The 16,926-nt window shown below is 39.7% G+C and overlaps 1 protein-coding gene across 5 annotated transcripts in view; it reads right to left on the bottom strand.

The window, feature by feature from the left end:
- Positions 1 to 16,639, bottom strand: part of PPP1R13B (protein phosphatase 1 regulatory subunit 13B) — a 69,520-nt gene extending 52,881 nt beyond the window's left edge. For 4 of the 5 annotated variants that reach the window (XM_039712508.1, XM_039712511.1, XM_039712509.1 and 1 more), the window contains exon 1: positions 16,122 to 16,639. In XM_039712508.1, the coding sequence (XP_039568442.1) occupies positions 16,122 to 16,130 (9 nt within the window). In that variant the 5' untranslated portion in view covers positions 16,131 to 16,639. Of the gene's footprint in view, positions 1 to 2,753; positions 2,978 to 16,121 lie in introns of those variants that run through there. The other variant, XM_039712510.1, reaches the window with a different exon arrangement.
- Positions 16,640 to 16,926: the final 287 nt, after the last annotated feature.

Genomic DNA, 16,926 nt, shown 5'->3' with positions numbered 1-16,926 from the left:
TAAAAGCCAGTGGGCCATATGCTATCTTTTCAAAATACACACAATTATCATTAAAAGGTGGAAACTGGAGATTCTTCCTGAAAGATTTTCTGCTCTGATCTTACAATGCTTACAATGTTCATGACGATTCAATACTTAAGTTCTCACCTTGCAAATCAGCATTATATGATTTCTTATGGGATCATTGCAAATTATCTACCAAGAGCAGCAGACTGATCTTCAAACAGCTCTGAAGAAGTTCCAGAGGGTTTTTTTGATACTTGCTGTCTTCATTAAGGATACCCTTTCTTATATTCTGGAATATTTTTTTTCTGTTAATTTTCAAATGACAAACCTCATCTAGTACTACCTGCCTAATTTCAATAGAAAATTGAAAGATTTATCTAAAGCAGCTTGAAACAAACCAATAAAATCAGCTATCAAAATTTTATACTGATTCATTATAAAGTAAAAAAAATTCTAATTTATTTAAGAAACTAGCAAATAGCCCAGCTGTAACAAAGGATTTTGGAAGTTGATAAGGCCTAGAAATATGAGGATTCCTTAAACAATGGATTCCTACTAAACTCTCAGAAACCTGCAGCAGTTGCTGCAAAGGCACAAAATATTACTAATACACAGGAAAGGTCAGAAGGTTGGAGGACAGCAAGACTCCAGATCAAAACAAGGCTGCACTGGTGCAGTCATCTTTCCAATTGTCCATAAACTCCACCAGCCCTATTTGATAAAATATGAACATGATGCTCATAGTTCACTATTCTTCACATCTTCAGGTCAGGGTCCTCCAAATGAAACGGTTCAGTGTTTTGTGGGGACCCCCAGTACAAGGTGAGGTGTGGCCTCACAGCACCTCGGGAAAGGGAGGGAGGGAGGAACCACTGTGGCACTACAAGTGCATCTCATTGTACAACATCCCACACATCACTTAGTTCTAATGTTCAGAGATCAAAATGTTTCATATCTGACAGGGTAACCAGTATGCTCCACCTCAAATGCATCACAAGGTTACTAAAACAGTCCTGAAGTATAAGCTGCCCATTCCATTTCATCAACTGATGAGATATGAATAATGTGTTAAAAATACTCTTAAATATTTTATTCTCCAAATCATTAAGGAAGGTGTGATTGAAGAACAACATAACTGTAGTGCTGTAAAATTCGCAGTACACACGGGTGAACTGGTAATAAATTAAAACCAAAACTAAATGAATTCAAGATGACTCAGCTTCAGAGATCCTTTTATTACATAATAATCTCAGCTGGAAAATCAGGGGGGAAAAAAAAAAAAAGTTGTGTTCACTAAAATGAAAGGTTTAAAAAAAAAAACTCACCCAAACCAAAGAACCACACACAAACAAACAAAAAAAACCCCCACTTGCAAACCCAAACCAGAAAAAACCACACACAAAAAACCCCCTGAACCTCAAACTCTACACAAAAGGACACCCTCCACCAAGATTCCAGAACCAGATGGTAGATAAGAACAACAAAAAAATTTCATATTTTATTTTTATTAGGTGGGGATATGAAGCAAAATCCCATTCAAGTTTTTTTGTATATTGCATTTGGCAACACTGCAATTTACTTGGAAACAAAGCTCAGTCTGACAACACCAGGCAAAGGGGAAGAGCAGAGCTCAGTGTGAGGGTTTGAGTCAATTTTCCTGAAAGAAAACAATTTAAAATCTGCACGTAACAGAAGTGTCCCACTGAATTTGTACCATAGAACCAAATGTTCTCAAATTATTAAAAATATTTTGGCCAAGGTTAAGGACAGGGAGGTGCTGATGTTTCTACAGTCTTGTGTTCGACCTTGTCAACAGCTACAGCAAAGTCATCCAAAATCCACTGAATTCCAGAAAAGCCTGACCTATCTACTGCATTGAAAAATCACCCCATGGAAAAAGCATAGGATACAAAGACAGGCATTTGTATCTTTTCTTTTACAAACATTTCAACAAAATAAGAAAAAGACACCCCATGAAACAAAAAAATCGAAACCACAAACCCAAACAAAACAAATCAACATGGTATTTTTACTAAAGATCATGCTTTTTGTCAAATAATAAAGGTGATTTGCAGCACTGATCATAGCTTTATCATTTTACAAACAAGGAACAATTTCTACAAATTCTATAGACACACAACCGTATGTAGTGTTGTAAATGGAACAAGCACTATTCTTTCTTCTTTAGTTTCAATAGTGTGAATGCAGAAAGTACTACCATAGCTTTCTTCCACTAAGCAGGAAGTATTAACAAAATACTGATTGTTTAGTGCATTTCTTTCAGGGAATACCAGCAATTCAATCTTAGATGTAAAGATGTTATCTGGCTTGGTAAAAAAATAGTAAATGAAAATTGAATACATCCTTGGGGATTCAACAGACAAACCAGCAGAATTTTCCTTCCATCAGGGTGGAATAACTCTTTTCAAAACATTTCTTTAGTTTTAAGGTGGCAGATTTAAAAATTAAAAGCTACTGTTTTATACTCAGAAGTCCACTTTGGTTGAATCAGAAACTAATAATAATGAATCAAGATATGCAAGGTAAACTAAAAATTTCAGGCATTTTATATACAGAAGAAACTCATATAAGGCAAAAAACCCTGCTGTTCAAGTAAAAATCTCTCACACGCACACACACACACACACACTCTAATCCATTATAAAGAGTCACTGTTTGGTTTTACTAAAAGAAATCCAAAACTGCTTAAGATTACAGCAAATAAACAAAAAACAATGTTGTCCCACCTTCTTTTTTATAATTCTGTCCTTGGTCCACTGTTTAGATTTAAGTCCAGTCTTTTTTGGTAGCCAAGATTTCCCTTTTGATGCTTTTACAATATTCTGAAGAACCATCCTTAAAATATTCTTCATGTGGACAGTTGTAAATAGCAGTGAATATAAAAACGTTGTGTAAAGCTAAAACCTAATAACAGTGCAACAACTACAGTGAAAAACTACTTAAATGGAGTATTTTTGGTCTACTGGCACATGAATTCAGGCAGTAATGACGAGCAGTGATAAGATGTTCTAAAGAAACAAGACAGGCCACGGTTGTGACAGGAACAAGATAGGCTAGATCAAGTTTCACCTAATTAGGCAAGGTTGCAGTACAGGAGTTCTGCTATCCTCTCATTGTGCAATAGTAGTCTTTGTTGCTATTATAATAATGACAAGCAGTAAGTATTTATCTTAAATAAATTCACATGTAAGTCTCTGACTGACTCAAAAAGACACTGAAGTGATTTTCCTGTTGAAGGGGCAATGACAGGACCAGAAGTCCTAAGAGCAAAGGATCCTAACAATTGTCAAAAGACATTTCCATGACAAATTTTCTTAAATGAAAAAAATTTTAAGTGGAACAACCAGCTAAAAAACACCACCACCATATACCTATACCTAAAAATTCTGTAGTTCAGGCACTACTCCATCCTTGTCAAAGTCTGTCTTCTTGTTTAACATAATTCACGGGAATATAAACTGTAAACTATGTTTCTGACTGTCTCATCATGTCAAAGGACAGCAAATGTTTATCATCTTTCCTGTCAGCACTACAGAGGACTCGGGTGTGGGGAACAGGCAGTGCCACAGCACCAACAGGGCATTTAGCCTTTACTCTACAACTGCAGGAGCAAAGCAAAATTCTGCAGCCTGATCCATTCCCTTCCCAGAGCAAAAGGGAGAGAGGAGGGTAAGGGTAAAAACAAAACAAAAAAAACCCAAACGAACTGATCCACACTATGAAATATCAGCAGAATCAGACAACTCACCTCTCTGAGCTATGAGCCACATTTTGTGCAGCACATTGCGCATTAACAGCAAGAACAGAAAAGTATGGAGCTCTCAACTTTGCCTGTGAGCCACAGCATTTTTACTTTACCCTTCCCTACCAGCAGCAGCAGAGCAGACAAAGCTAATGAGATACTTTATTTGATGTGCTTTGACATTCAGAATCTACTGTCCCTCCATAACACATTGTGTCACTAACAAAAACATTCTGATCCCATGCAGCATTCTTCCTTCCTGCACAGCAAACATGTACCATGTTGAGAGATTTATTGAGAATATCATTGGTAGAATAGTGTCAGATGTTTAAAATACTGCAACTTTAAAAAAATTAACTTGTTAGCACTAAGAATATTTTAAATAAATGAGAAACTCAAGGTTATTTCTTAAAAGGGAAGGGTTGTTTTGCTTTAGGAAGGATGGAAAAAATCTAATCTGGTTGTTCTCCAAAACCAGATTGTATCTTGATCTGCCAGAAAAACAAACTATCACATGAATAAATATTTGAGAGGAAAAGCTGGGCCTGTTTTAACACACACTGTGCCACTTTCAACCACGGCTATGGTCTGAATTCCTCTAAACTGTCCCCCAAACTTATAAAAGCCTTCCTTAGGAAGGCAAGGCCGACATGCACGCCAGCAGTATATGGGAGGATCAAACACTAAAGCCTGTCCTATCTATTGGATAACTGGGTTCTTTCAAAAGAAGAATAGGAACTAAAATAAACATGTGTCACTGAATTTCCCTTTCATCCTGTCATTCCCTCCTGAAATAATTGAAAACATCTGTGTGTAATTTGTTAAATCAGATAAATAATAAAACCAATACAAACACAGAGTAGCCCCTTATGTTGTCTGAAAGAATCCTCTCCACACTGAGTACCTGATCCACTGCAGGCATTTGGCTGCTTTAGAACTGTTACTGTCAGACAGGTAAATACAAATCTAGGCTATAAGTAGAGAGATAATACCAGTCTCTGGTTGCTTAATGTATCAGCCTCAAAATCCTAAATTAAAGAAAGAAGGGGATTTTTCTCACTAAAATGTCAGGAAGTTTTGAATGTTCTAAATGAAGGAGGTAAGATACATGCACTATTTCACTGACATAAGCTGTTTTCCTACATTAAATGCAAAAAAAAAAAAATCCCAACAATCTTGCTCTGTATGACAAGGCTCATATGTAGCAAATCTATACACCTGCAGACTATGTAAATCACTCAGCAGGAAAGTAATTGCAGCCTGTGATCCCACTAAAGTACTTCAATATTAATACACTCATGATCTCTGAAAACTACATGGAATGATGTAGGAAAAAAGAATATAAAGGAAAATTCAAAAGTCTAATTCTCTAAAATGTATACAACTTTGCATCAAATGCCTATACAAAATGGAAAACTACTGAATATAATAAAGCTAGAGATCAAAACTAGTAGGTGAGAGCAGCTAAGAACACTTAGAGAAGTAATGAACAAGAAAAAAAGCAAGAGTTCAGAAGGAATGTAACACCATACTGCATGCAGAGTAGCAATAACTTCAAATTAATTGTTTGCTTATTTGTTTTAATAACTTTTGTGTCACTTTGCCAGCCTATTTTACTCTTTCACTATTGTCACTTCTCTGCTCTTGCTATATAAGCCATATTATAAATGCTGAATGTGCAAATGTACAATTTATTTAAACATGCTTAACTACAAATATGCATGATTGCACAGAGGCTCTCTAAGCTAAGCTTCTCCATATTTGTGGAAAATGAATCTGAACAGACACCTTAATATTACGTCCAGATGAAAATTAACTTCTTATAACTTACATCCAAGACTTTTAAAAACCCAAACACCTTGGGGTTTTTTGTATGTATTCTCTTTCTGTTTCTACAGTAGGATCAAGCAAAAATCCATGCATCATACTGGGAAAACAAACATAAAAACAAAACCCTATCAACAATAACAACAAAATCAATATTTTCACAGATCATTATAAATTAATAACACTTAATGAGACAGGTACCTAGGTTTACATATCCCTTCCACTTCAGTAAACTGACAAGCAAGATTTATGCATTTTTAAGCCTACTGCATGAGGTAAAAACATGATGTTCCATTACACTAACAACTGTACATGCAATAACCTACACAGAGGATGAGTTTTAAGGTTTTTCCGTTTTCCCATATGAGGCTGGAATGAATGGAAGGGATTTTACAGTCTGCTCTCCCAATGATGTTAGAAACACAGTGGCACCCCAAAGCCCACGGGAAACCAGACTGTTTTCATGTAGATTTGTATGGTTTTATATATCAGTATCTGTAGTCATAATGGAATAAACATTCTTATTTTTGCTTTCTTTCACATATTTGAACACACCTCGTCTCACAAGAAAAGTGCACTACTTAAAAATAAGAATCACTGAAAGACTTTGGTCCCCATTCAGGTGTAGTGGGGGAGGAAGACAAATTCAGACACATCAGAACACTCACCCCTGAGCACTGGAAGAAAAGAGGCTGTTGAAACCTCAGTGCTTGAAAAATTTCTAAATCATTAGACAGATAATAAGAAAAAGCTGACCAAAAGCTTTTTCCTGCTCAGAAAAGATAAGGGCAACTACATGCACGCTCTAGATCAAGCTTCCTTGTAATTTTGTGTCAAAGCTTCTCAGTTCTTCAGAACTGAGCAGTATTTGGTAATTTCAGATGGCTGGGGGAAGGGAGCAGCAGCAAATGGGGGTAATCCAGTAATGCCTTGAAGACTCAAATCACAAAGATTTTTCTGGTTGAATGTTACAAAACATCCAGAAACACAAAAATACCATATTAGAAACACTGTACAGTAAATCCTCTGATGTCGTGTGTCTTTTATGTCCCTTAAAGTGCTTTTTCAGGTTATAATTTTGAACCATAAACACAAGAATTCCTCTATCAAAATATTCTAGAGATTGGTACTCAGAAAAGTGGATCCAATTCAAAAGTACTTTATGTTTAGCTAAAAATAAGCAAAACTAAAATACTTGATATATAAATAAAATTATTCCAATGTAAGTATTGAACTGGATTTCAAAATCACACTGAAGTAAACAGAACAGTTTATCAGAATTTAAACTGATTTAACCTCCTTCATAACTTTACCTGCTATCACTTTGACAAAAACAAATACTATTGCTCTCCACCATCTAGGGGTGAGGGGAAAAGGTAAAAATAAAGTACTGCAGCCAGGAATTTGGCAGGAAGAGAGCACTGCAAACAAGACTTGAAATTTATTTGTTTGAGTGTAAAGCCTGGCTATGTATAGCACCTTCCCATATCTAACAAGCCCTTGCTGAAGTGTTAATAAATAACAATAAAATGACAGCCTCACTGTACTATTAGAAGACCAAAAAAACTATTCAGAAGAAGCACTGAAAAGATTTCCAAGTGACATGGGCTAGAATAGACTCAAATCCATGTGATATGGTTTTAAAATGATTGCATTGAACCTGACAAGATTTAGAAGTGTAAAGGAGGTCAACCATTACAGATCTTTTTTCCACAATCAGAAGTATGTGATTCAGACTTGCAGCTAAAATGGACTGAAACTTAGATGACTTGGGACAATAAAACAGTACATTAGGAAATTAAGCATCAGGCATGCTGAGACATTCAGGGCTGCATGCAGAGATGAGGCTGCACACAGAGAAGAGTTTCATAGTTTATTTTCACAAGACACTGTTTCAAGAACTCAGCCATCTCCCAAAACATACCTACAGTCCAACTGTTTGGTTCCTGAATAGTAATTAACCCGTTCACTAGCCTGAAAAATCATTCAAAATTTCAATTCCAAGAACTTGCATTTTAAATACACAGCAGTAAAATCTAACCACTCCTCTGTGGACAGATCTGAATAGCAACTTTAACACTAAGAACTAGGTTTGACTACTTTGACAATATATATTTGAGTAAATTAGGTATCTAACATACCCATGTAGTATAAAAATTATCTTGTAGGATTTGTAAGCAATGGCTTCACAGATGCTTTCTCAGATGCCCAAACAAGTTAGTTAAGCTGTCAGCGTGTTACAGTTTCTGTCAAATAACCACTGGTTGAACTGTTTAAACTTGTTAGGGATACTAGTTTCCTATGCTGTCCACACCATGACATGGTTTATGCTCTGGCTATCACATTGTTCTCTCTATGAAACACTAACAGCCTACCAACCATTTTACAGATATCCATTATACCACAACAATGTGAAAATATCCTCTCCTTACATTTTATCTTTCCAAAGGAAGTGACTGAGATATCAGTAACATTTATTAAAGACATATTATGACAATGTTTGGGATTTAAGTAATTTGAAAAATCCTCTGCCTAGATAGAATAAATTCAGGATAGATTTTGACCACCACCTTGGTTAAGATTTCAGAAAATAGTCAGATATGCTTTCTAAAGTGTGTTTATTTATGAAGTAGTAAGCATGGGGGAAGGAGGAGGAGGCAAGAAAATAAAAAGTTGAATTATGTTGAAAGTACCATTAGTATGTTGAAAGTATCATCTGCAGAGCAGCAGTAAGAATACCAACAGGTGCAGCACTGTCTTGAAATATAAATTAGACAAATTGCATTAGGAAACAGGATTAGAAAAGGATTTTCTCATGCAAAAATGCATTCAAAATATGTCTTCTCAACTTAAACTGTACCTGTTACTATAAACTAAGACTTTGTCCAGCTTCTTAGAGAAACTCAAAAAAAAAAATTAAGCAGGTAAGCCTGTACTTAACAGCTGTGGTAAACTTTGCCAGTCTCAAACCATTCTGTTTCTTTTCCTTTAAACACCAGAGACCAACACAGGCAAGACTTTTATCCACATGTTAATGTAGCTCTGTCTACTTTTTCATCTAATACAGGAACTCTGAATAATTCTTAGCTATTCACCTTAGTGGGTCTGGACTAACACATTGTGGATTTAAGGAGAACAAGGCTTACTGGTCTCCCAGTGTCCAAGTGGCTCCCAGGAGATTAGAACACAGAATTAATTCAGATGCTAGTCAATGCACTGTGCTTATGAGCATGGGATTTGGGACTGGAGAGACTCTTCTAGATTAGCCTGGCAGAGACCTTAGAAACTCATTGTTTACTTGTTCTGACTTCAGAGAGCAGGGAAGTTAGGTTCTTTGCCATTTTGGACATAGATCTAGACTAGATGCTTTTGGTATGAATCCATCTCCCCATCCATATTCATTCACCACCATGGAATCGTTTCAGGCTACAAGATCCAAACTTAAACTGATAAAACTGATTACATCCTTCCTGCAATCTACACACTTCTGCCCTTTCTTGGGCTGGTTCCAGTGCTTATCTGACCCTGCACTGAGTCATTTTCAGTGTGCTCAGATGGCAGAGAAGTATCCTGGCAGGGAAAAAAAAAACAACAAAAGGAACAAAGGAATAAAAAAAAGTAAAGGCAAACAACTTCCTGCTGAGTTTGCAAACAGCTCAGCACAGAACAGATAAATACCAGAGAGACCCAATACAAGAGAGGGGGCAGCAGGGATGCAGGACACCAGCCACCCCTGCAGTTACACCCATTTCATCTACATAAAATTGAAGCCTCCATTTCTTCCCCCATTCTCAATTTATAAACAAAAGTTTAATCATGCGAACACTGAAATCCTTTTGTCAAACAGACATAAGGACACATGGGTTAAATACAGTGTCTGCAACATATGCAAGTTTAGATGAAATTGCTTCCTGCTGGAGTTGAAATTCCTTAAATAAAGTATTTTATAGCTACACTCTTCACACATAAATAGAATTCTGCTGCTAAGCAAAGCAGTGAACTGGAAACTAAAAAATCTTAATTGTACTTCCACTAGCAAAGAACTAAGCTAGAATACACTATGAATCTAGAGAATAAGGAAATATTGGGCAGAAATCAGAAGGAATGCACTACTGCAAAGTGAGGGATGGGGAATGATGATAGACTAGCAAATGCCAGTTAAATTTTATTGGTTTATCCATTTTTTTTTTGTGTCCCAATTTTATATTTGTTTCTCAAGATTTCCTCAAAGACCACATATTTTACCAAAAAACCAATATCCCTTACTTTTTCCCATTTCAGAGAAAATGTAAAGTGTTACTGGGGACGCAATAAAGATGTGGAAACTGGAGAAGCCATAACTTATCTCTGAAGTAACAACGTTACCACACTGCAGAGACTTTAGTTTCCCCTCACTGCTCCACTCACCTGTTCAAAATACATTGCCTGGGGCAGAGCTCCACAATAACCCAAACTGAATAAACAAAAATACTTGAAGAGAGAGATTCCATTTGCCCATCCCTTCTCTGTTATCAATCTTAGCCAAGCAGTCTGTTCCCTCCTGTACCAACGTGGACAAGACAACAGTCCATGCAATACACACACACGGACATGTACACACTCACGCACAGACACACGTGTACATCAACCTCAGCAAATCTCTTTGGATACAGCTACTGTTACGTGTTTAGTGAGCTGGATGGGTTTGCTGAGACAAGCAGTGCAGTCCATTCACAGCCAGTGGTGGGAGTGGGCAGCAAGGAAGAGGAAGCAGCCCTCTTCCAGAGCTGCAGGAAATGGTTAACCCAGCTCATCCCTATTGTGAAACCTCAGCCCAGAAAGGAATTCAGCTGCTCCTACATCCTACTGCACCACAGTGATAAACCTGCTCTCCAGTACAGCACATGTACTTGTTCCAAGCATGATCTAAGAAAAATAACAGGGTGACCTAAAATCCAAGTAAAGTGACTGAAATTTGAAGTTCAAAACATTTTTTGTTCCTCCACTAGGCAGTTCGTATTCTTGCTGGTCCTTTGAGACATAAATTATTACAGAATTTATGCTTTGTCCTCCAGGTCCCATTGTTGCTTTTGACACACAAATCTGCTCCTGAAGGATGGTGTCTATTATTGCACAATATAATTCTATTATTGTCTGTCATAAAAAAATTGCTTCCAGAACCTCAAAACATTGAGCACACTCCACTGATAAATTGCCTCACACAGTCAAGATTATTACATGCTTTCAACTTTAATAGATGATAATGGCAGATTTCCCAACTCCCAGAAAAATGTACCAGCCTGAAGTGTTAAAATTCCTATCTTAGAATATTTGTTTACTTAAAAATCTTACCACAATTTAAGAACAAATGAGACACCAGATTCAAGGCTGACAGAAAAACTGTTCATAAATGCAGAAAGATTTCAAAGATGTTTTGGATCATACAATGATATCATTTTTCAATTTAAGAAAAAAAAAAATAAAATCTCCTTTTGCTGGGGTCTTATACAAACCCAGGAATGAACCTCCTGTATCCCAGGCTCACATATTCATTTAAGAGGTTAAGTATTTTGAGCTATCTTGTACTAGTAATTAATGTATGGTAATACTAAGCTTTTAATTTAGACAAACACATAAGACTTGTAAATTCCAGCAGTGAGTCATGAGGGAAAGGGAGCAAGACGCCTTCCCCCACTCCTCGAATCAGGCAATAATTTATTTCCTTCTTCAAATCTCTATTCTCAGCAAAGATTTTTTTTCTTTTTAAAGATGCCTATAGTTTATAAAGACAAAAAAAAATCGAACCCCCTGGACACTTAAAAAGATAATAAACATGAGCACTGATTTTAAAACCAAGCATTAGACTTCAAATTCTTTACAAAAAAACACTGCCTTTTTTCTGTCCATGGGCAACTCTTGGCATTATGGGGGCTGCTCCACAGCTGTATGCATCTGAATATAAATATGTGAATAAGCAAGGGTTTTTTAAAACAATGTATTTCATATGAAACTTGGCTTTGAAAAATCAGTCTGGTGGAATGGAATTTTGTTGTCAAACAAACAATTATTTTCTCTGAAATATGAGAGAGCATCCTTTCCCTCAATTTCTCATACATTTCACAGACCCACACATATCTAATAAATATATTCAAATATTCTATTATCAGACTAGCATGTGTATAGTACATTTGTTGACATGGTGAAGCTGATGAACTTATTTTTACCACAGAATAGGCCATATTCTGTCAACCTAAAAAAATAGTGACATGATCCAAAAAAACATGAAATGGCCTTTAAGCTTTGTTGCAATAAATAACTCCATTAATAATGGCTGATAAACATGCAAATTATTCTCTGCAGTCAGTTCAGATTTATTCAGCAAACAAGGATATCAGTATTGCTGAGAACTATACAGTTCTGAATTAATCACAATATATTTTATCTCCTTATCACTGAAAATTGCTCATATTAATATAATGAAAATTCATAATATTAAGTGTATTAAAGCGACACATCTTCCTTAACAATGTTTAATTATATCAGTAGCAACCTTCCTATGGAAAGAGAACAGGGAACACTAATTTAAGAATATTTAGGTTTTAAATTATAAGCAATATAATAAACAATGCCCACTTTGGACTTTTTGGGAAATGTTTTAGACCGAACACAGGACAAATGTATACTCATTTTAAAACAAACCAAAAACCCAACCAAACAACAAAAAGTTCAGCAAACGCCCCACTTTTTCTCAATTCACCAGCTCAATTGAAAAATACTCCTGCAGATATCTTTGCTTTGTATTTTATCAGTCACATTATTCATCTTCATAGGTCGGGAGCTTCTGTATAAATTCTCTAGTCTAACATAAAATATGTTTTAGTCATGGACATCTTCAGAGAAGACTTACAGTGTCCCACAAAATTAATTAGGAAAAAAAAACACTAAACACTCCAAACTTTTCACTCTCCCTTCTGTGAAAACAACCATCACAGCTACCTGGTCCTACACACAGACGTGTCCAGCAACTCTAACCTCACACAAAGATCATAAGGTTCCTCAGATGCTGTCAGAAATGTGAATGATGGCTGCAACCTCACTGATATTCACATGTAAAAGGTAAAACCAGAAAAGCTCTGCTAGGAGAACATGAAATACCAACTTTTCCTCCTAAAAGATTCAATGCATCACAATTTCTTACACAGTACCCACCATCACCTCTGTTACCACGTTATTGATATTACACAAACTACACACAGTTCTTTAGTGTGGTGTTACCTCACATACTGGGAAAGAATTAGATCCAAAATTAAGTCAAAAAAAGAGGAAAGTGTTACACGCTTTTCCAACATATCAGTTCCTTATTGCATTGTATTTCTTTATAAGTGGGAAAACTGTGCTCCTCATAAGTGAGTTTTTTCTTGTGCGCACCCTTGTGCCCAAGAAAAATGATAATACTTGACAAAAGAGGTAATTCTGAAACTACCATCCAAGAAAAAAAACATTATTTGCATTATTTAAGGAGAATTTTCCAATACTCTCTCAAACACAAACTCTACAGTACCACAAAAAAAGTCTCTCTACTGGGGCAAATAGACAAAAATATACACAACTAGGTTCCTCCAATCATGCTGCAGATTTAGTGGCTGGAAAAGGAGCTTTATCCACAATAATGCTGCAAACAAAGATAACTCTGGTTGTTTTAACCCAAAAGATTTCCTCTTTGAAGGAATACCACATAGATATTTGCACACTTTATTCCAAGAATGCAAGAAAGACTAACCTTTACTTTTCAGTGAAAAAAAATAAATTAAAAAAAAAATCAAGGCATACTTATAGGAACAGTTAGCAGAAGTGATATCCAGTGTAGCATCATGAGCTCATCATACACACAGTCCTTATCTCTGTAGTCTAAATCATTAATTCTTCTTCAAGCCCAACTGCATTCAGGACCAAGAAGAGTTAGTTATTCTGTATTTTTTAGAACCAGAATATGCAATATGAAAAAATATAATGAATAAAATCCTTCTAAGAAAAGGATGCTGAAGAACAGAGTGGGAAGTATCCCACTCACAAAAGAAACTGTAATTGATAAAAGCCTCTGAGAAGTAACACTGTTCCCCATGTGAGGGGAGAAAAAAAAATCACAACAAACACCAAAGGAAAAACCAGGGACTTCAGATACCTCTTCACTCTTAAAAATGTTTGTACAAATGCAAAAAAAAAATTACCAATGCAAAAGTGGCCCCAATCAATTACTACAAGTCTAATAAATGTGAATCTTAAGAAACTACAAAAGTTTAACACTTAGTTTTAACTATGGTGATGAACTGTTGTAACAAGTAGGTAAGTCTAGCAGGTATTAAAATCTCTCCTCTTGCTAGTTTATGCTTTTGCTAATTACATAAAAAACACCCAAAGCCCAAAATACCCACAAACAAAAATCCAACAAGTTTAGGGGGGAAAAAAAAGCTTCCATGAATATAAAGTCAAGGAATTCTCTAAGGTAAAAAGTTAGATCACTAACTTTTCCATTCTCAAAATACAAAAAAATTAGTAAAAACCTAAAACACTTGGTCCAGTTCTACAGCCATATGTTCACATTATTTGGATATTATATATTGATGAGTCCAGTAAATGGAGTTCAGTTTTTTCACCCTTGTTGTCTAGCTGGGAAGAAAAGCTGGAAGACTGAAGGCACTGTCATGAGTCCATTTAAATATACATATTTATTTAAATATACATATTCCTGACTGATAGACGGTCCATAACAGCATCTAAAATGGCTTTAGAAAAATGAAATATTTATTATTTTAGGACTTGGACTCAGTAAGCTCTAATCTGCAACACTACTACTCCTGTAGCAAGGTAATTTGTTTTTATTAAAATTCACCCGTCAGTTAAAAATGCTTTGAAGTGCATTTCAAAAACATAGCAAAAAGTCTGAATCTTCAACCACCTTCCAACAAATATAAACAACCACCACATTTGAACAAGCAAGAAGGTAACACAAGACACTGGCAGAAACACTCAAAGAGGTAAAAAGAAACTTTCTAAGGAGTCAATCACTGCACTACCCAAGTTCTGACGTTACCCTGAAACCCACACAGGGGTTAGTAATGGGAAGCAAATACATTTGTCCTGACTTAGCATGTCATTGGCATGCTGGTTTTTCAACAGGAATTTCACGAATGTAAAGCATAACCCAAGCTGAGATGGAAGATGAAGCTGTCACCTTGTTTTTGTTTCTACACGCTAACATCCATAAGTTCATGGCACAAGTCTAAGTCCATGAACTTTGCTGCTGGTTTCTAACACGCCCAGTGCACTGCAATTCTCATCCGTATCAATAGAGTATTTTGGCACCCAGCAGCTGGAAGTTGAAGTGCACATGATGTTAAAAAGCTTGTCATAATACCTGGCTTTTAAACACTACCTGCACTCTTCAATCTGAAATTTTACACCCAGTTTGAGCTATTTATTTTCTCCTCTCAGTCATGAAACAAATTTAGAGTAATAAAATCTTGTAAAAGATGTCTTTAATGTTCTCACACAGAAACATTCTGCTGCAGTGCTTCAGCTGCAAACACTGCAGAGGAACGGTAAATAAAAAGCTAATTTCTACTAGAATTAGAGAAAACATGGCAAATGGCCCCTTATATTGGAGTATCTCATAAAGCCACATTTGAGATCAAATAGAGTTTGAAAGAAATCAACAAAAGGAATGTGATTGTTTATTACTCCGTCCCAGAGGATCCTGTCATAAAACGAACAGTCATCAGGAACAACTCTCTTCTGACCACTGCATCAGCCCACAGCGACAAGGGAGGGAAGCGGGGGGCAGGAAACGGACAGGGATTCTGCCACAGAAGACAATCAAGGTTGTTTGCAGGAAAATGAAAGGGTTTGTCTTCGATAAATAAGCGACGACTTCACAAAAGCGGTGACAGGAACCGAGGAAGGAGCCAGGCTGACACGGTGCCGCTGCCTGCGCTCGCTTGACCCCGGCAGGAGGGCCGGAGCCGCCTGCCCCGGGACGGTTCAGCCCTTCCCCGCACCCGGGCGGCGAGGGATCGAGATTTGGGTGGAAAACCCCGAAACAAGCAGACACACCGCCCGCACACCCACTCACCCAAACACAACGCACCCCCCACGCCTCACGGCGGGCCTCGGCGGCCGGCAGCGACCCGGAGGCGACCCCCGCGCTCCCCGCCGGGGTGCGTGAGGCGCCGCTCCGCCACAGCCCGGGGGGACGCGGCCCCCGACCTGTCACGGCCGGTGCAGCCCCCGCGGGTGGAGGGGCGGGGGCAGGTCGTGCTCCCCCACAGCCGGGGACGCCGGTGACCCGCGGCCCCACCCCCGGCACGGAGCCCGCCGATGTCTCCGCAGCCCCGCAGCTCTCCGTCCCGGCTGGCCCGGGGATGACGGCGGCGCCGCGCACTCAATCCGCCGCCGGCAGCCCCGCAGGAAACGGCGAGGCGTCCCAGCGCCCGGCAGCGCGGCGCCAGGCCGGGGAGCGACGACGCGAACTCTCCCCGTTCTCACTCACCGGCATCATCTCCGCAGCCTTCTCCGCGCCGGGCCCGCTGAGCTGTGCCGGGCCTCTCCTGCTGCCGCCGCCGCCGCCTCCCACCGCGGAGGACGCCGCGCTCGCCCTGGCGGCTGTGACAGGTGCCTCCCGCGCGCCTCGCTCCGCGCAGCGGGCGGAAGGAAGAGGCGAAGGCGGCGACGGCGGCCGGGCTCCCAACCCCCTTCCTCCTCCTCGGAGCGCGGCCGCCTCTCCCGCCTCCCTCCCCGGGCGCTTCCTGCTCTGCTGCGCTCGGCTCCGCTCCGCCCGCGCCGCCCCGCCACGGGTTAACCCCCGCCGCCGCCTCCTTGCCGGGGCGGGGCCGCGCGGCGAGGCGCTGCGCGGCCGCACGTGACCGCGGGGCCGGGCCGGGAATGCGGGACCGGCACCCGCGCCCGCCTCCCGTTCCCGCCGGGACCCTCTCGCTCCCGCAGCGCCGCGCCGAGCGTGAGCCTTGCCACGCCGGTTCTCCCCCGCCCGGCCTCCTCCTCCTCCTCCTGCCGGCGCCCTGCCCCCGGGCCGGGCCCCGGCGGGCGCCGCCTCCTCTGGGCGGGCTGCCCGCGGCCCATTGCTGCCGGGCCCGGGCGGTGGAGGAAGGGGCAGCGGCCGCGGGCGCTCTCTGCCCCCGGAATGCGGGGAATGCGGGGCGGCTCCGCCGCTGTAGCTCGCCGGGCGGGCGGGGGGAGCTGGGCGGTAACGCGGGGTCGGGGGTCTGCCCTGCCTCTGAGCTGAGGTGGCTTCCCCACAGCGTGTCCTGGTCCGAAACACACCTTGGATAGCGTCATGC

This window comes from Passer montanus, unplaced genomic scaffold (genome assembly GCF_014805655.1).
Source record: "Passer montanus isolate IOZ18808 unplaced genomic scaffold, ASM1480565v1 scaffold27, whole genome shotgun sequence".
In the NCBI taxonomy this organism is placed as follows: Eukaryota; Metazoa; Chordata; class Aves; order Passeriformes; family Passeridae; genus Passer; species Passer montanus.
The sequence above is the reverse complement of the archived record's forward strand: the minus strand, read 5'-3'. Positions and strand labels throughout refer to the sequence as shown.